Source organism: Sceloporus occidentalis, unplaced genomic scaffold (genome assembly GCF_023333645.1).
Source record: "Sceloporus occidentalis isolate IW3139 unplaced genomic scaffold, rSceOcc1.0.p SCAF_24, whole genome shotgun sequence".
In the NCBI taxonomy this organism is placed as follows: domain Eukaryota; kingdom Metazoa; phylum Chordata; class Lepidosauria; order Squamata; family Phrynosomatidae; genus Sceloporus; species Sceloporus occidentalis.
This window is the reverse complement of record NW_028317004.1, coordinates 12,513,891-12,530,577: the sequence shown is the minus strand read 5'-3', so window position 1 is coordinate 12,530,577 and position 16,687 is coordinate 12,513,891. Positions and strand designations below refer to the sequence as shown.

Genomic DNA, 16,687 nt, shown 5'->3' with positions numbered 1-16,687 from the left:
GTCAGAAGTGCTCTCATTTGTCATACAATGAATGTCTTGTGGAGCAAGTGCCCGGGATGGGCCTGGATGTGCCCGGGGTATTTTCCTTCCTTAGCTATGACTTTGTAAATCCAGTAGATGTAATTGGACACCACAGTATAGACTCCTGGCTTCTTAGGCTTTTCACAACCTTTGCCCCAGCTAATGATACAAACCTGGTACCAGGTCTTGTCAGTGGAACTCTGGCAGACGAGAGGTCCTCCACTGTCACCCTGACATGCACCGTGGCCTCCCCTCTCAATACCAGCACCACAGCATATTATCTGATATGGGTAGCATCCAGGCCAAACATTGCTCAAAGCTGAACAGAAGCAATTTATCCTTCTTCAGGACCAGAGGGTTACAAACAATGCCCGGAGATGTGGTTCCCTATCCAGTGACATAGCAGGTATCCCAGATCATGGGGTTGTATTAGGTGGCAAGTGGCAGACAGATGAGGACTTTCAACTTATTGAGAAGGAGTGGGCAGGACAGAAGAAAAAGGGTGATGTCATTATCCATTTTGGATTTGGTGTACTGAGAATGAGTAATGATCTTATTCACTTGCTTAATTTTATTCAACATGCTTAATGGACAACATAGAGTTGTAAGTGCATCTTCAAAGGCTGAAGGTCTTACTATCTAATAGGAATCCACAAGTGGTAATACTTAAAAGACAACTATCAAATAACTCTAGAACTACTTGTATTGTGCAGCTGCATGCTTCTATTGTGAAAAAATCTGATAAAGGAGGCTGTGATCTGCTCATAGTATGATATTTCACAAAGAAGCCAAAACTACAGCAAATAATACTCACATGTTATGGCCTTAAACATTATGCATTATGCTTATGGGGATTTATTCTCCACCACTAAAAATGTATTGCACTAAAATAATTAACTAACCTGTTAAATAATGTAGCACCCAGAATTAATGAGAATGACTTATGAATTATTGTGTGTAATAAATGTAAATCCCAAATCCAATGCTTAAAATGTTAGCGAGTGACCTACAGATTTAACATATTAAAATAATGATCCTAATGTGATACTATTGTGATCCCAAAAACAGAAGGAAGATATTTGAATTTCATGGTATATGAGATCCTGATTACAGAAAAAACTAATTTGAATACAATATTGATAATTAACTAGCAAATCCTGACTCAAACACGATTAAGAGAAAGTTTATTGAAAGCAAAACGATAAGGTCTTTTAAAATAAAGCAGGATATATGTATATGACTATTTACATCTGAATAAAACATACCATATCCATCCTTTTTATTTATGTATGTGTTCCCTGTAACATTCGTTTTGACATAATTTTTATTTTATCAGATGCTTTGCTCTTTTAAAAAATGTCATTATGAAAAAGGACACTACTTACAGGGAATGGAATCTTTATAGCATGAATACTATGAACATTTTCCTTTTTTTCTGAAAAGGTCATCTGTGCAAATTTCATGGCGGACTCCCTTTGGTATAACTAAATGTGCTATTAAAGTACCACCAAAATTTAGAATTAACAAAGTAGACAAATTTCATGTTCGATAAAAAAAACATATCATAGCTTCAACTTTAGAAATTACTATGCTGGATCAGGTCTTCATAAGATATCATTTTTACCATGATTTTAAATATATCCCTTCCACTCATTTGTAGCCAAAAACGTTTCTCTCTTTTTTAATTGAAGTAGGAGCCAAAATTAAAGAATCCATGTTATTTTGAACGTTTAATTTGCTCCTTAAAGGAAAGTTAGTGAGTCCGCATAGAAAATGTGTTAGGGGTGGTTTGAAACAGAATATGAATTTGAATATCTTTAGTAAGAATACAGTGATTGGGTATATTGTTGTAGATCGCAATGCACACATTTAAATAATGAATAGCAATTGAATTTCTTCAAAAATTAGGAAGGACATCTTCACAATAGGTTAATATATGTGGTAAGACGTTTACTGAACTGTTTCGTTTCTAAGAAACCTGTCTGTGTTAATGTACAAGTCAAAAGGTTAAAGAGTTCATATATAAACAAATCCTAAACCCCTCATTTATTCATTTTGTCTCTAAGTTGATAATTGTAACCTGAAGATGCAGATATAGATATATTTATTGTTCTTTTCCCACTTCCTTAGTCTTCATCATTAACCCACATTAACATTACTGTATACTCCTCACCAGCTATTTCTTTATTACCCCCACTGCACAGGAGGTGGATGAAGAGGGGGCAGTTGGTGGCTCCTCTTTAGTTAGCAGTTTCTTCCATTCATTCATATGCTCACTAAATTGCATGGTTTTGAAGCATTAACAATCTTTTTTGTATTCTATGAAATGCCATTGTAAAGGCAACATACTGTAATAACCCAAAATGCCGAATATACATACTCATCATACTCATTTCCAATTCATGCTCATGTCTACATGTCTACTTTAGTCAACCTGTTCTGTATAAATTTGTAAGCATTTAATGCATGTCAGACTCTTGTTGAATCAAAATCACATATCAAGTTTAAAGTTGAGTTTGGAGAAACTGAGAATGTGATAAAATATTTTTTGGAAACCACGATAAACATATTGGCACAGAGATTTAAGGAATTCATGTGCAAAATCATGAACACTCACATCCGGCAGCTCTCGCTGAAACGCTGACTTAGTCCAATACAGATGTTTTGTGAAACATACAGTGCCTTATTTTTTCTGATTTCACCCTTTGAGTGTCAGGATGCTTCTAGAATGCAATACTAAACTTATATATGTTAGGAATGCTCTCAAGGACGCAAACTAAAAGTTATAGCAATGTAATCAATGTACAGTATGTCAGCATATTATTTAAACCAACTATTTAATCACGTATCTGCACAGTATGGGGTACGGCCAAAGAGTTTTAAGAGAGTGTTGTTATTTCATATATGCTTTGATTTCTTTCTGTGCAATAATAGCAGAATTTTGCAAAATACTTATAATAAAGGGCTACCAGAGGAGTTTTCCATACATTTTCCTTATGTGAGCTAATAGATATTCCGATGACACAAAAAACATAAGGAAATAAACATGTAGTTCGACATTAGATAAGGGTCATTTAGCCCATCTAGTCTGTCCATTGCTTTAATGCTGAAAATGCAGGATATATATATATATATATATATATATATATATATCCCATGCATTTATAAACCCTTCAGTACCAACCATGTGTGTTAAAGAGGAAAGCCTCATGTTTACAATTAAGTGATCAGGTGTTACAGTGAAGAGAATCAAGTTAAGAGAATTAGCCGCAGACTGTTCATCAGCTCCTCCAACTATAAGAAAGTAAAAATAAAATCTGATCAGCTAATTTACTGTGAGATATGCAGCCAAGCATGCTGATCCATGCTAACATTCAGGGATCAGTGATTAGGATAGGCGCATCCTCCACCCAGGTTCATCCTCCATCCAGACGACAAAGGAAGGGATTCTTTACAGTGAGGACAAGAAAGGTATGGAATTCACTTCCAAGGGAGGTGGTGTTATCAAATACACTAGATGCCTTCAAAAGGGGTCTGGATATATTTTTTAGAAAGGCATGACATACAAGGATATAAAAAGAATAACATTAATATTTTAGAGCTTCTTGATCCAAGGAGAAATCCGATTGCCTCTTGGGAGTCGAAGGAATTTTTTCCCCTGATGGCAGAATTCGAAGTAGCTTAATTAGGGTTTTATTTGCCTTCTTTTGGATCAAGAATGGGGAGGTTAGGTAGAAGGGTTGAATAACCAATATAAAAACACAAAAAGGCATAAAAAGCACCCTAAAAAGCTTGACATCCTTGCAAACGTGCATGCTATTCTACCTGGAGTTTGTGTCTTTGGCACAATTACAGAACTGAACCCCTTCTTGTATGTGCTTACCCTCATATATTCCAAAAAATTGAATGGGGGAATAAAGCGGGAGTTTCAAAACAGAATAATATAATACTATATCATTATATTAAAAACATGATCATATACTTCTTTTACTGATAACTGACTTACAGGGTATTCCTTTAATGTTGATCACCATTGCAAAAAATGTGCAATATTACAATTTTCTTTGTATTAGCCTCTTGCATTAAAACAACAAGTGAAGTATGATAATTACTTGTATATCATATCTTATTATGAAAAGTAATTATTCTACAAACGTTGCAGTTTAATGTTAACCCTCTGAATACCATTGTTTTGAATAATCTATACGCTTCTTCTATCCAAAAGCTTAAAGGTTGGAGAAAATTATAGTGATGATTTACATTGTAAAGAAATATATATTTGGAATGGGGATTGCATTGCACGCCATGCTCGTGCATGTGAGTATGTTTTATTATTCCCCTAGTAATAACTGTCTATATCTTATGCAGGGTTTTATGGACAGCTGCAGACCTTTTGCCCCCCACATTACAACGATCCTCAGAGAAACATGCATCACAGCAGTGCCTGCAATATGGTGCCTCCATTTGAAGACTGTTTGGTTCAGGCTTGCGGGAATAAAACAGACTTTGATGCGTTCCACAGAGCTTTCAACTCTCACTCTGGCATTACGGGTAATCACCATTTTATTTCACCGTGGCATACAAAATGTTACTCCTAATTCATGCTCTCTCTCTCTCTCAAGTCTCTCTCTGTCTCACTTTGATCTTTATCCATAGTGGTGTTACCTTTCTCCTATCACTGCCATCCACCTAGGCAAATTAAATTAAGCTGGGATGGGGAGTCATCCCTAGTAAGTAGACCAGGAATACAGTTGTCCAAAACACTTAATATGCTACCAATGTTACTGGATATAAAGGTCTAATGCAAAAATAGTACAAGCTAAAGTACCTTTACAAACATGCATAGACCTAGGAGAGAAATAGCTATTATAATTTGTTATAAAGCACCATCATATTCCACAGCGATGTACAATGGGCAAACGAGACATAACATGTAGAATTTGGATTTGCAGAAACAAATATTTAGGCTCCTAAAAACATTGGCAGCATCTGGTACACTGTAGCTCACGGGGGAACAGCCTCCCTTTGCAGATATGAATATTATGTGCATATGTTTTGTATACTTCTGGATTGCTACTGGGGGAACTGCTGCTCATCAGTCTGACTTATATAATAAATCATCTGGTTTGTCTTTCAGTTTACGATTTCCCAGGTGGAACCAATGGCCTGTTTGGGGATTCACAGAGGAATTGCTCTGAAGATACAAGTTTTCTTCAAATCAATGCAGTGGACCGATGCCCTAGTCAACTTTCTTCAGTTTACACCGAAGGATGAGGACAGATAAAAATCTTGTCTTTTAGAGCCAATCCAGCTTGGGCATTATTTGCCACTTTCACAGTGCAAGACATATGTCAGGTTCCCAAGTGAAATAAAAGAAACTACACAATACTGAAAAAGACAAGTTTATTTAATTTTTATGCCTACTGGATTCCAAGTTGTATTCTATGTAAAGGGAATGAATAAAAGAAACTGGAAGTTCTAGTGCTTACACGAACATAGTTTTCAAATATTTAAAGTCACTGAATCTTGTCTAAAAACATACGTGAAGCTATAGGAAACGTGGCAATAATGTACAACTATGTCACCTCAAATCCAATGGCTTAATATTTTGTTATGCGTCTTAATGCCGTGGTGTGGATATGAGAAGATGGCATCCAGGAAAGAATCATGCTCACGCTATGAGTATGTGAAATGCACACATGGATTCAAGCCGGAGAACAACTGGACTTCAGTAAGAAAGAATGAGCGGAATTTAATGTACTCTACTGTGAATGGTTCCCTCGTTTTATCTACGAACATACTGTATGATTTATTGTGAACACGCATCATTCCTTGGAAGTATGAATCTAATAGACTAAACAAACGTAGTCTATGGCAGTTGGTAACACAACACTACAACTATTTCACATGCAGTAATGTAGCATGGTAAACTGCATTCAGGTTCTTATTCACTTTTGTTTATTGCTGTGGGGGAGGGGCATGCATCTCCAAACTGGCATGTGTTTCCGATAGGGTAGAAGACCTTTTCCTTTGTGGTAATAACTGTGAGGATTCTCTTGTCCTCCATCCACATGGTGTAATTATGAGACTATGATCCAGGGTCTGCCTCTTCAGTGAGCCAGGTCGAGGTCTGTGTCTGCCTCGGCTCAGCTTCGACCCTGTAACAAACAGCTTGCCCAGCTCTGTCATAGTCATGTTTTGCATGTGTTATATTTGTGCAGTTTTCCACATCACTTCTTAGCCCGCATGATGATATTGTGTGGATACAATGATTGCCCCATTAAAAAGTATCTTTAAGAGAAAGAGGGTTGCTTTATGTTATATTTTGAAGGGACAGTTGAGAGCTGTACCACATCCTCCATGCTTGTGAAATAACTCTGTTTCTATATAAGAAAATTGCAGGGCGTCTGAGAACTCCTTGAAAGGCACGATGTTGAGGCCAGCACTGCTAATACAATGATAATGATTGAGAAGATAAGCTGGAGTGATAGCATTGTAGGTTAATAAAGGTTGTGGATATTTAGCATAACCTGAGAGAGAGGTCACTGGTGGGTAGTAGGTAGTGCAGACACCAAAATCGTTGTTCATCTATGGCTTCCCAAAACCCTGGGTTTTTGAAAATGTACTTTAAATTATAAAAAAATCTTTGAGATTATTTTATATATTATGTTATATATATGTTCCATAACCTTCGGTCATTTTGTTTTAAAGAATGACACTAAAACTGCCCAACTGATGAAGCTAAAGTAATTTAGAACTGTAATTTTAGCAGACAATACAAAACATGTCATAAGCCTGAAACATGACCTTTATTAACAATGTGATTTTGGCTATGGGGAGCTACAAAGCACCTATTTAAAAGCCTCAGTCCCTCTTTATATATTTGCAAAGTAAATCATTTAGACCTAAAATACAAAATATATGTTTTATAGCATAGACACACAACAAATTGTAAGAATCCCACAGTGAAAAAAATGATTATTTTTGATCTCTAGTTTGTAAGCCCGCTGTGCACGTGAAGGATTTCCTTCTGTCGGACACATGGTCAGAGAGAAATTGCCTGGTGCTACCCTATGTTAACACAGACTGATGTGTCTAATTAGTAAATTAGAAACTCTTCACAAATGCGTGTTGTCGACAATTGAAGTAAATCTAATATAGTAATTTCCTTGCTCTTTAGGCCTACAGTAATAATAATAATAATAATACAGTGTAATGCAGAAGTGTCAGTATTATATTCTGGAAACCTGTTATATAACCCTGCCATGAATGGCTAGAGAACATTGCAAAATTTTGTTTTGTTGTACAAAGATGGAAATAAATACCTTTTTCACATTTCAGAGTAAATACATTGCTCATTGTTGTTCATGATATGACTTGATGATCAAAAGTGATCCTAGTGCAAAATTGTACAAAATGGTCTTATCTCAGTGGAAACTGATAGAAGGTTGCTCTGATTCCACCAGTGATAAGACCACATAAAAAAATTGGACCAACATGTCTTTTTTTATATATAATATCAGGGTAACACTTATAATTTCATTATTTGGCCAACAGTTATTTTCAACGTGATTTATTCAATGTATTCCGAAGTTGAATGAGTTCTCCTACTTGTTCAAATCATAAAAACTTTTTTTTCGGTTATTCCAAATTCACTACCCGCTTTTTATTATGCTGCACTCAGTATTTCAATGGTATATTTAGATAAGATAGAAGACGGAAATTAAAAATGAATCAATTATGTCAAAAGGAGCCAGAGAGAACCACCTTGTACTTTAGAGTTGTAGATGCTTTAGGGGTTAGACAGCATAAGAGAGTAAAATATAAAGTCCATTTATGTAAAGCGTTCATAAAATTCAGGTCTGTCGACATGCCCTAGAAACTATGACACAACCTGCTTTGATTCCTTGTTTCTAGTGCAGCTTATGTCTTTTGCCTATTACTATTTATTTATGTCATCTGTATTTTCCGTGAAAAGGTAATACAGAGAATTGTATTGAAACAAGTAGTACGATTTTACTGTATGAAGCTATGTGTTTCCAAAAAGAAATGATATGAACACTCCAGCCATGTTTAGATTTAAAATACATATTGGCATCCATACTGCATGGACTTCAATGCATTTTAACTCATGCAAATTGATGTGGGAAGCTTATATGGGAACTTATGTAAGCATTTAGCCAGCACGCATGTGAGTTGAATTCGTTTCAAGGGTGGCTCAGCTCTCATTGATTTCAGGAGCCAATCCCGGCCCTCGAGTTATTCCCTCACAGCGTCTCTTCTCTTGCTCCGCCCAGGAACAAGGCGGAGTCACAGGAAGTTATGTCACATCACGTGACTCCGCCTTGTTCCTGGGCGGAGCAAGATAGGAGACACTGTAATTGAGCAGCGAGAAGGCAGCATTGCGGGACTGCGCGGGATCACCGGGACCCGTAGGTACAGTGCCTGACTGCCCGCTCCCGCCCGCAACCCCAGCAAGACTGCCCGCGCCCGCAGGCCATAATTAAGTACCTTTCCTGCTTTGTTAGAAACAAGCAAGAAGAGGGACTATGTAACTATGTTAGCACTATGTAATATGAAGGAGCATAAATAACAATGAAATATGCGTGCACTACAAGTCAAAATGTACCCCAATATGGGATAGGCTGTACCTTTGGTCAGGCTTAATGTAACACTATTTTAATGACCTATAGACTAGGAGAAATAATTAATTTATCCCACCAGACCCAACTAAATTTTATCTTTCCATCTGCTTACGTAAAAATAGTTTTGCGGTTATTCGTGAAACATATGTTACCCTAATCGGAGATGGTTTAATCTTACATGACAGTGTTATTGTCCTTTCCAGGCTAAGGATTGTAGAAGTGCTTCAAAGGTGCATTGTAAAAAATACCTTTTAATAAAAGGTAAAAGGATTCTAATTTGGACTCTATAATAACCTTTTATTTCATTCACTGTAATATGTCCTGCAAATAGTACTCACAGATTAGTTAAAATAATCACTAGCGCTTTCTTTTAACATTTAAGCAGTTTTGAGATAAATACATATGGGCATGCATCTGACCTCCCCTTCCTGATTGGCTTCTATTTCTTTTTAAGATCTGTATAACATGTTTATAGTCGATGCGAAAAAACATGAAAGGGAAGTTAGGTGGGAACCCAAGATAACTGTAGCATAAATGGGTCCCACGACACATACAAACCCATTATTACGACTACTTTAAAAACTACGCAAATTTCACTTTATTCAATTTCACCTTATAAAAGGCAGTTGTTATCCTGTACGGATTAATTAAACATTTTCAGATGGGAGGTAAACTTTAAATTGCATCATCTTCATTGGTGGCTGTCAGGTTCAATGGGTAACATTAGGTGATTTTTATATATATATATATATATATATACCCAACAATCCCAGGGCTGGATACACATTCTCAGTTACATCAACCAAGTATCACATAGTATCTTAGAAGGAAGAATCCAAGAGTATTTATTATTGAGACCGACAAAAATAAATGGGCATTTGCTAATATAATAACATAGATAATTCTGAGTGCCCCACTGTTTTGTAATTATGACAGGATAGTGTCTATAGCTTTCTATTAGATATGACCTCTAAGACACTTCCATCACTTTATGCTGGCAGCAACACCTCTATGACCATAAGACATTTCATGAACACAAAAGATTAACCAGCTAAACTATTTTGCATTTTTTACCTTTATGCCTGTAACAAGGGATATCATGCATGCTGAGTAGTTTTTTGTTGTTTTGTAGTAGCAGTTTAAGCTAAATGATATACATCTGTATACTTTTGCTATCAACACAGACCATCTGTTTCCAATTTTGATAAGCTAAGAAAAACACTGTGTAGCATCCTTATTTTATTTTTTATTCAATATAGATTGTGGTCCAGACCATTTCTGCAATTGTGTGATTGGTGGGTTGTGTGTGTCAGTTCGAATGCTGTTTACCTAAAAGTTAATATACCCTACGTGAAGGCAGATGGTAATAATGCCCATTCAGAAATGTCAGTACTATTTGCATCAAACCTTCCAAACTATCACATTCATGCCATCTATAGAGGTTGTATTTACGTAATTAAGAGTGCTGCTACAAAGGCATGTGTACTGTTCATAAGATAAGAATACAATGTTTTAACTTACAAATACAGTACAATGATGTCAGGTGTGTCAGTAGGAGTCATCACGAGATGAAAATGCAATAAAAATGTTTTCTATGTAATTAGCTGATGGCTCTGTAACCTAACATCTAGAACATAGTATTGCAGATGCATTTGTGCCTCATTTATGCCTGATGGTAGCTACAGTGGGTGGCATTAATAAGTAACCTTGTTGAGTTTTACCATGTCTACTATTCACCCATGTTCTGCCCACTTCCCACATATTTACCACCCACTACCACCTATTTCCCATCGGCCAAAGTCTAACTTCTGCTAGCCCTACCCCTATATCAAGCTAGCACCATCCGTCAATGAAGCTACACCCCCAAAGAGGTATGATGGTAATTCCATATAACCCTATGAGTTGCTCTTCACAAGTCATCATTTGCGTTAGTTTACAGTTGTTGACCTCATCTGACAAAGTTCCATGGCAAGGGAAGAATAAGTTTTGGTTATTATTCTGCTAAACACATTTTTTATGGAGAATGTGTGTTATTGTTTCCTTTTTAACTTATCAATCAATAAACAAAATCAGGTTTAATCCGTCAACGTGAGCACCTAGTCTGTGTGGTATAACTACTACTGGAGACATTTCTCTCACTGAAGTGAAATTTATACAGTTTAGCACACCATAACGCATTGGCCTAAGACGTTTACCTGTAAGGAGCTAACAACTAAACATTATATTGTACATCCATTTGCACGTTTTGTGTGATGCTGTTTAAACATCAGTTGACTGTAATCAATATGTATGTGTATATAATTTTATCTTGTTTGTTGCCTTAATAGCATTTTTTACTGAGCACTTTTTGTATCTTAATGGATATTAATAAAATAAACATTATATTAAAATAATTAAGCCATTTGGAACCAGGGTGAAATGCAATTGTGCAGCAGACACCTGGAGGAAAATGGGTTATATGTGTGTGTATAAATGAAAATGTCAAATAACTTAAAAAAAAATAAAAAATATGTTGTACTGTACATACACCAGAATATCTTGTGTAATGTAGTTTTTAAAAAGCACTTTTGGACAGGAAAATGTGGAAAAGTCTTCCATTATATCATAAATATTTTTTGTAAATAGTTATATGTAATCACATACAAATTTAAACAGCGTATATCATACTGTATATCTGGATGATTTTTTATTATTATTATTATTGTTATACACTTCTTGTTTATTTCAAGTCATCCAATGTTTTAACATATTCTATTAATATGTATAATTTTATGATTTGTCCCACGTATGTTTTGCATAATCGTAAGTTATTTTGTCTTGTTCTTCGAAGCTCTTTATATTGCAAATTTTTTTTTAAATGAAGGTTTTGCGCACATGCTACATAATAAAACTGGAAACATTTCATATCATTGTGACTCAAAAGTTTAATTTCACACTTTGAGGATTCTTTAATATTAAGTTTTGTGCTAAAAAACAAAACACTATCAAGGTTAATATCAATACTATTTGCAAGAGTGATTACAATGAACAACTATATAAACAAAATGCTGGAGTGCAATGCTCAAACAATGTCTTCCAATCACTACAGCCCCAAGTCCCTGAATATTCGCAAATATTTTAAGTACAATAAAAATGTATTAAAAAAGTGCATTTGGTTGAGATCCCTCAATGTTTCAGTAGCACCTTACTACCTTTCTCAAGGGATGGGTCAATTTAGTGCTCTACAATGATATAAATTTGTATTTCACTTAAAATCTTTGCGAATCTTTGACTGTATTTGATGGTGTGCAGCCCTGTGTTATTTTATATATGGTTTATAGGGAATGAGCCTATATTAAGAGGTGCCTAGGAAGTCATTACGTCTCCTCTAACAATGTGCCATACTGAAATTCGCAAGTGTTAGCATGTGAGGGTAGGCAATCTCGGTCAAGTCTGGTCAGTCTGGTTAACTTGACTGACCGCTTGACTTCTTAGTGAATAAACCCCATTGATGTACCTAAGAATTTTACAGATCTGCACTAAAGATCCCATTTTCAGCTTCCACAAAGAGGGTGTTGCAGGCCAGATATTGAGCGATCCAACTAAATGAGGTGCTGTGTGCTAGATCTCTGAATACCAACATTTTGATATTACTTTTACTATTATCATTTTAATTACTAATACAGAAAGGAAGGTTTTTCTTTGGACAGGTTTTTAGTATAGTCAAACATACTAGGCATTTCAGTATATCTGAAGCTCAATGCGTTTTAAAATCTTTATCCTATTAATTTCAAAAGTATTAATTTGTGCTGGAGATTTAGCCAGAGTGCACTAAAAAGCTGTACTTCCATTAAGGTGTGACAGAATCTGCCTGCACACAGGTTTTACAGATTAGTATTTCATGCACATTTGAATATTTAGTGAATAGAGCTACATGAAAATGAAATACATTTTTACATAACAACCCTTGAAATATGAAGCTGTGTTTTCCATTTCTGCATTTCATTTTTTGAAATAAATCTTTTTTACATGGCAGATTCTCTTTTCATCTGGCTCGTGAGGCTAGGCATGTGCTTTCCATTTTTTTTTAATTAAAATACCAATTTTCCAATGTGTTTTTGGAATATTCCTGCTGAGTATTTGTTGTAAAATCAGTATTGGATGTTAGAGACGTTCAGTTGAGCAATTTATGTCCACCTAGGGCCTAACCGCTTGAATTAAACTTACTTAAGCAGCAAGGCCCTTTTTATTGCCCTTCCATGTTTTCTTTGTCAGTGCATATTTAACTATTTATTTTTGTATATTATCTCAGATATTTAGCATACCTTTCTTTCCATTTCACATTAATTGAATAATGAGTTAAAAGCACATGGAGTAAAGAGGAGATAGAGAACACCAGACTTAAATAGGGCGAGAAAAACAGAGCTACAAAGAATGAAAAACAATAAACGATATAGGAGGACTGGGATAAAGGGAAATGATCAGGTCAAATGTGATGATTGGAAGAGGATTGGAAGAAAAACAATAAAGACAGACAGGGGAAAAAAAAGGAACATATGCAGAATGAATACAGGACGACAGTATATTTTAAAGAAGAAAAACTACCACAAGAGGACATAGTCTTAATTTAGAGGGGAAAGCTTTAAAAGTAACATTAATATTTTAATGATATGGTAGTAGATGCACGGGATAGCCTTCAAGCAGGAATGGTAGAGGTTAATGCAGCGAAGGAGTTTATGTATGCATGGGATAGACGTAAAGGCTATCCTAGATATAAGATAAGGCCAGGGACTAATGAAAGTATTCAGAAATTGGGCAGACTAGATGATCCAAATGGTTCTTATCTGCTGACACATTCTATGTTTCTATGTTACAATGAATGGCAGGAGGAAAGTTAAGAAAGGAAAAAATAAATGAGGAGATGGAAGCTGAACTAAAAAAATAACCACAACTGAAGATTGCAAGCACGGCCAGGCTACCTTATGTATCGGTTTGTCTTAGTCTGCCAATTCTAGAGCTTCTAACAAAATGGAGAAGTTATATAATAAGTTAACTATAAGTGACAGAAAAAAATAAAAAGTAATGTACAAAAAAATAATCTGGGATCCTTTTATGATTACATTGCAGTGGGTTCTGAAAAGAAAATGGAAAAAATAAAGAAAAGAAAAGTCACCAACACACAAAGCTTTTTTTTCTTTCATTACGTGGCTAACAGGGCAAAAGTTAACCAGTTCTGATTTTATCAATATGTCTGATACTTCTTACAGTGTTTTCCTAGTTAGATATGAAAATCATTGTACCACAACTTTCCCATGCCATTTATAGATTTGCGGGCTGAGTAAATTTACCTGCCAGTGTATGCCATTAATGATTTAACACAAGAGATGGCAAGGTTACTGAACTCTGACAAAGAATGCAAGTTTGTGTTCTTTTAGAACAGTCTGGCATACCTCTCATGCAACTGACCAATACCGAGCTCTTGTGTGACTGCGACTGCCTGCATAGCTGAGGAGCCATGACCTCATATGGTGACAAAGTAAATTCTTCTATTTCTCATGGCTTAATAATTAAACTACTAATTTAACACAGACTCTCCTAATGATGTAAGGTATATTTCCATGGACTTTCCTTTACATCAATTACCATAGAGCTAACATGTTTTCTTCATAATTTCTGCATCCCCCTTGTTAACTCTTCATTAGGTCACCAACCTAGCATTTGACTCTCTAGGGGTCATAATTAATACCCTAATATTACTGAGCACCACATATCAATGTCCCATAATCCTTTTCACTAGTTTCCTGTAAATTCGCCATGCAGGAAAATGGAAACTGTATATGTAGTTGTGAGGTAATATAACACATTCCCACGGGGCAAATCTCCTCATTCCAAATGGAATTTTTATGTAGTATGTGTGACTCATTGAATAGATTTGTGGATTCCTTGGTCTACCACATAATTCATGAAATGGAAATCTATTTAGAGGGTTAAAGGTCTAAAACTGATGAGCAGCACCAGGCCAAGCAGTTATGGGTTTCTGCATGCTTCATAGGATGCGCAAGCAAGTTAGCCAAGGACAGGACAATTTGTTGCCTTGGCGCTTGTAATTTTATATGCCTAAAATTGGTAATTTGGTAAATCCTCACGTGGTTTACTATAATATAAATTGGTGTTTTTTGTTTTAAAAGGAAAGCCAATAACTTTATACTGTTTTCAGTTTTGAGCATAATCTCCACAGTCCAATGAGCCAGTTCATTTTAGAGACATTCTGGCAGAGGTAACAGTGGAAGTACATTAATGTTTGGAATTGGTGTGTCAGTGGTTAGTAACTCAACTGCGATAGCATGCCTTTCCATGCTAACATTATCAAAGCAACTCGTCTATTCACTAATGTGCAAATTGCCTACAGGTAGACTCGAGATTTGTCTTTTGAAAAACATTCAAATAAATAATTTTGAACACAGGGGTCTCACATGTGCATTAGAAGGTGATTCAATAAACCCTCGGGAGATGCACCTCCCTATTCACCCCCTTTCTGTGTCTAGTGTGATGGGGCATTACGAAAAAGAATAAAAATAACCTATGGGAGACACAGAACCTGTGCCCTTTGGCCCAACATACATTCGCTATGTGGAAACAATTTAAGGATTAATAATTCCTGAATTGCTGTTATATTTCAACTTGCATCATTTCAAGTCTGCTGTAATCAAGCAGATGTGAGATGTGAATCTTATTTAATGTTTCCAGTAGTAAACATGCTAGTTGGGTTTTAGTCCAACTGCGGCAAACCTGCTGCTGCAAACTCCCATACACTGCCGTCTCAGTTTTTTGGGAATAGACAAAAGATAGCAGACACTACATAATATACAGTATGTTTGAATTTAAAAAGAATAAAGTGCATTTTTTGGTTTTAAGATTGAAGATACCACATGTCATGTTTACTTTGTTGATAATGGCATTAGCCAGGAGACGTGTCTGAAAGGGTTAAACTCATTTTCTTTTTGTAGCTAGATTATTCTGCCTCCAAGATTTTAATCCAGAAACAACCTCTTATTTTAGCTCAACCACGGAAGCTATAATCAAGATAAATTAAGAGCCATATTAGCTTCATTTCAAATGCCATATTGGATAGAATCATGTTATAAAAATTGTTTAAATTAAATTCCTATAGCAAGTTACAAATCATTTTGTTGGTGCTGGCAGTTCAAAGCCAGTTTATTGTCATGTCAACAGTTAAAGAATAGTTATGGAAACTCAAAACATACCGTAAATTACTCTCCGACCCTTTGTTGTATCATTAAAGGAAAGACACAGAGAATGGCTACTTAATCAATTAGCTTCAATTCTCCGATGCACTTATAGTACATATCTGTCTTCCATATGACACAGATAGCAAGCTCTTTCTTTGCTACATAGGAAAACATGTTTCAAACAGAGCTTTGGGAGAACTCCAGCCAAATACAGTTTACAACTGTAAGTGATTACTATGAAGTGGAAACGCCTGATTAATAATGTAGTTAACATTTCTATGTTCCATAGCCCAGGCTGGTTTCTAATAGATAGCAAGGAGGAAAAGCTTACAAGCATATGGTCTTTTGAAGTGTTGTCTTTGGTGTCCAAGCGATACTGAAAGGAAGCTACGGTATTCTTTTATATTTTAACAATGGATTCTGCATTAAAGGTAATTTCTGCCCTTTTCAACTGCCATGCGACAGCCTCTAGCTATCCTTTAGACTCCAACATGATTGTGTGATGTTCCCGAACATGGCCAAAATCTCTGATGGCAATAATAGCACCGACAGACTGAATTTTTGTGTTCATAAGGTCCAGGGAGACATTCCTTTTGTAAACACAATGAGCAACAATACTTTAGAAGAAGCTAATGAAGGCCATAGGCATTTTTATTTTTAATGGGACATTAAGAAATGAGACATCACGGCTTAATCAGCCCAAGAACCTTTCCCATCCTTTCATCTAAGACACATTCTGATTTGAAGCGATGTAATGTCAAGGATTAGAATTAGACCCATGTGAAAGGACAA

At 35.8% G+C, this 16,687-nt stretch overlaps 1 protein-coding gene across 3 annotated transcripts in view; it reads left to right on the top strand.

The window, feature by feature from the left end:
• The window catches only part of LOC149300638 (zinc finger protein GLIS3-like), a 128,586-nt gene extending 123,291 nt beyond the window's left edge, over positions 1-5,295 (top strand). For all 3 annotated transcript variants that reach the window (XM_089485146.1, XM_089485145.1, XM_089485144.1), the window contains 2 exons: positions 4,390-4,572; positions 5,159-5,295. In XM_089485146.1, coding sequence (XP_089341272.1) covers positions 4,390-4,572; positions 5,159-5,295 — 320 coding nt within the window. The remainder of the gene's footprint in view (positions 1-4,389; positions 4,573-5,158) is intronic.
• Positions 5,296-16,687: the final 11,392 nt, after the last annotated feature.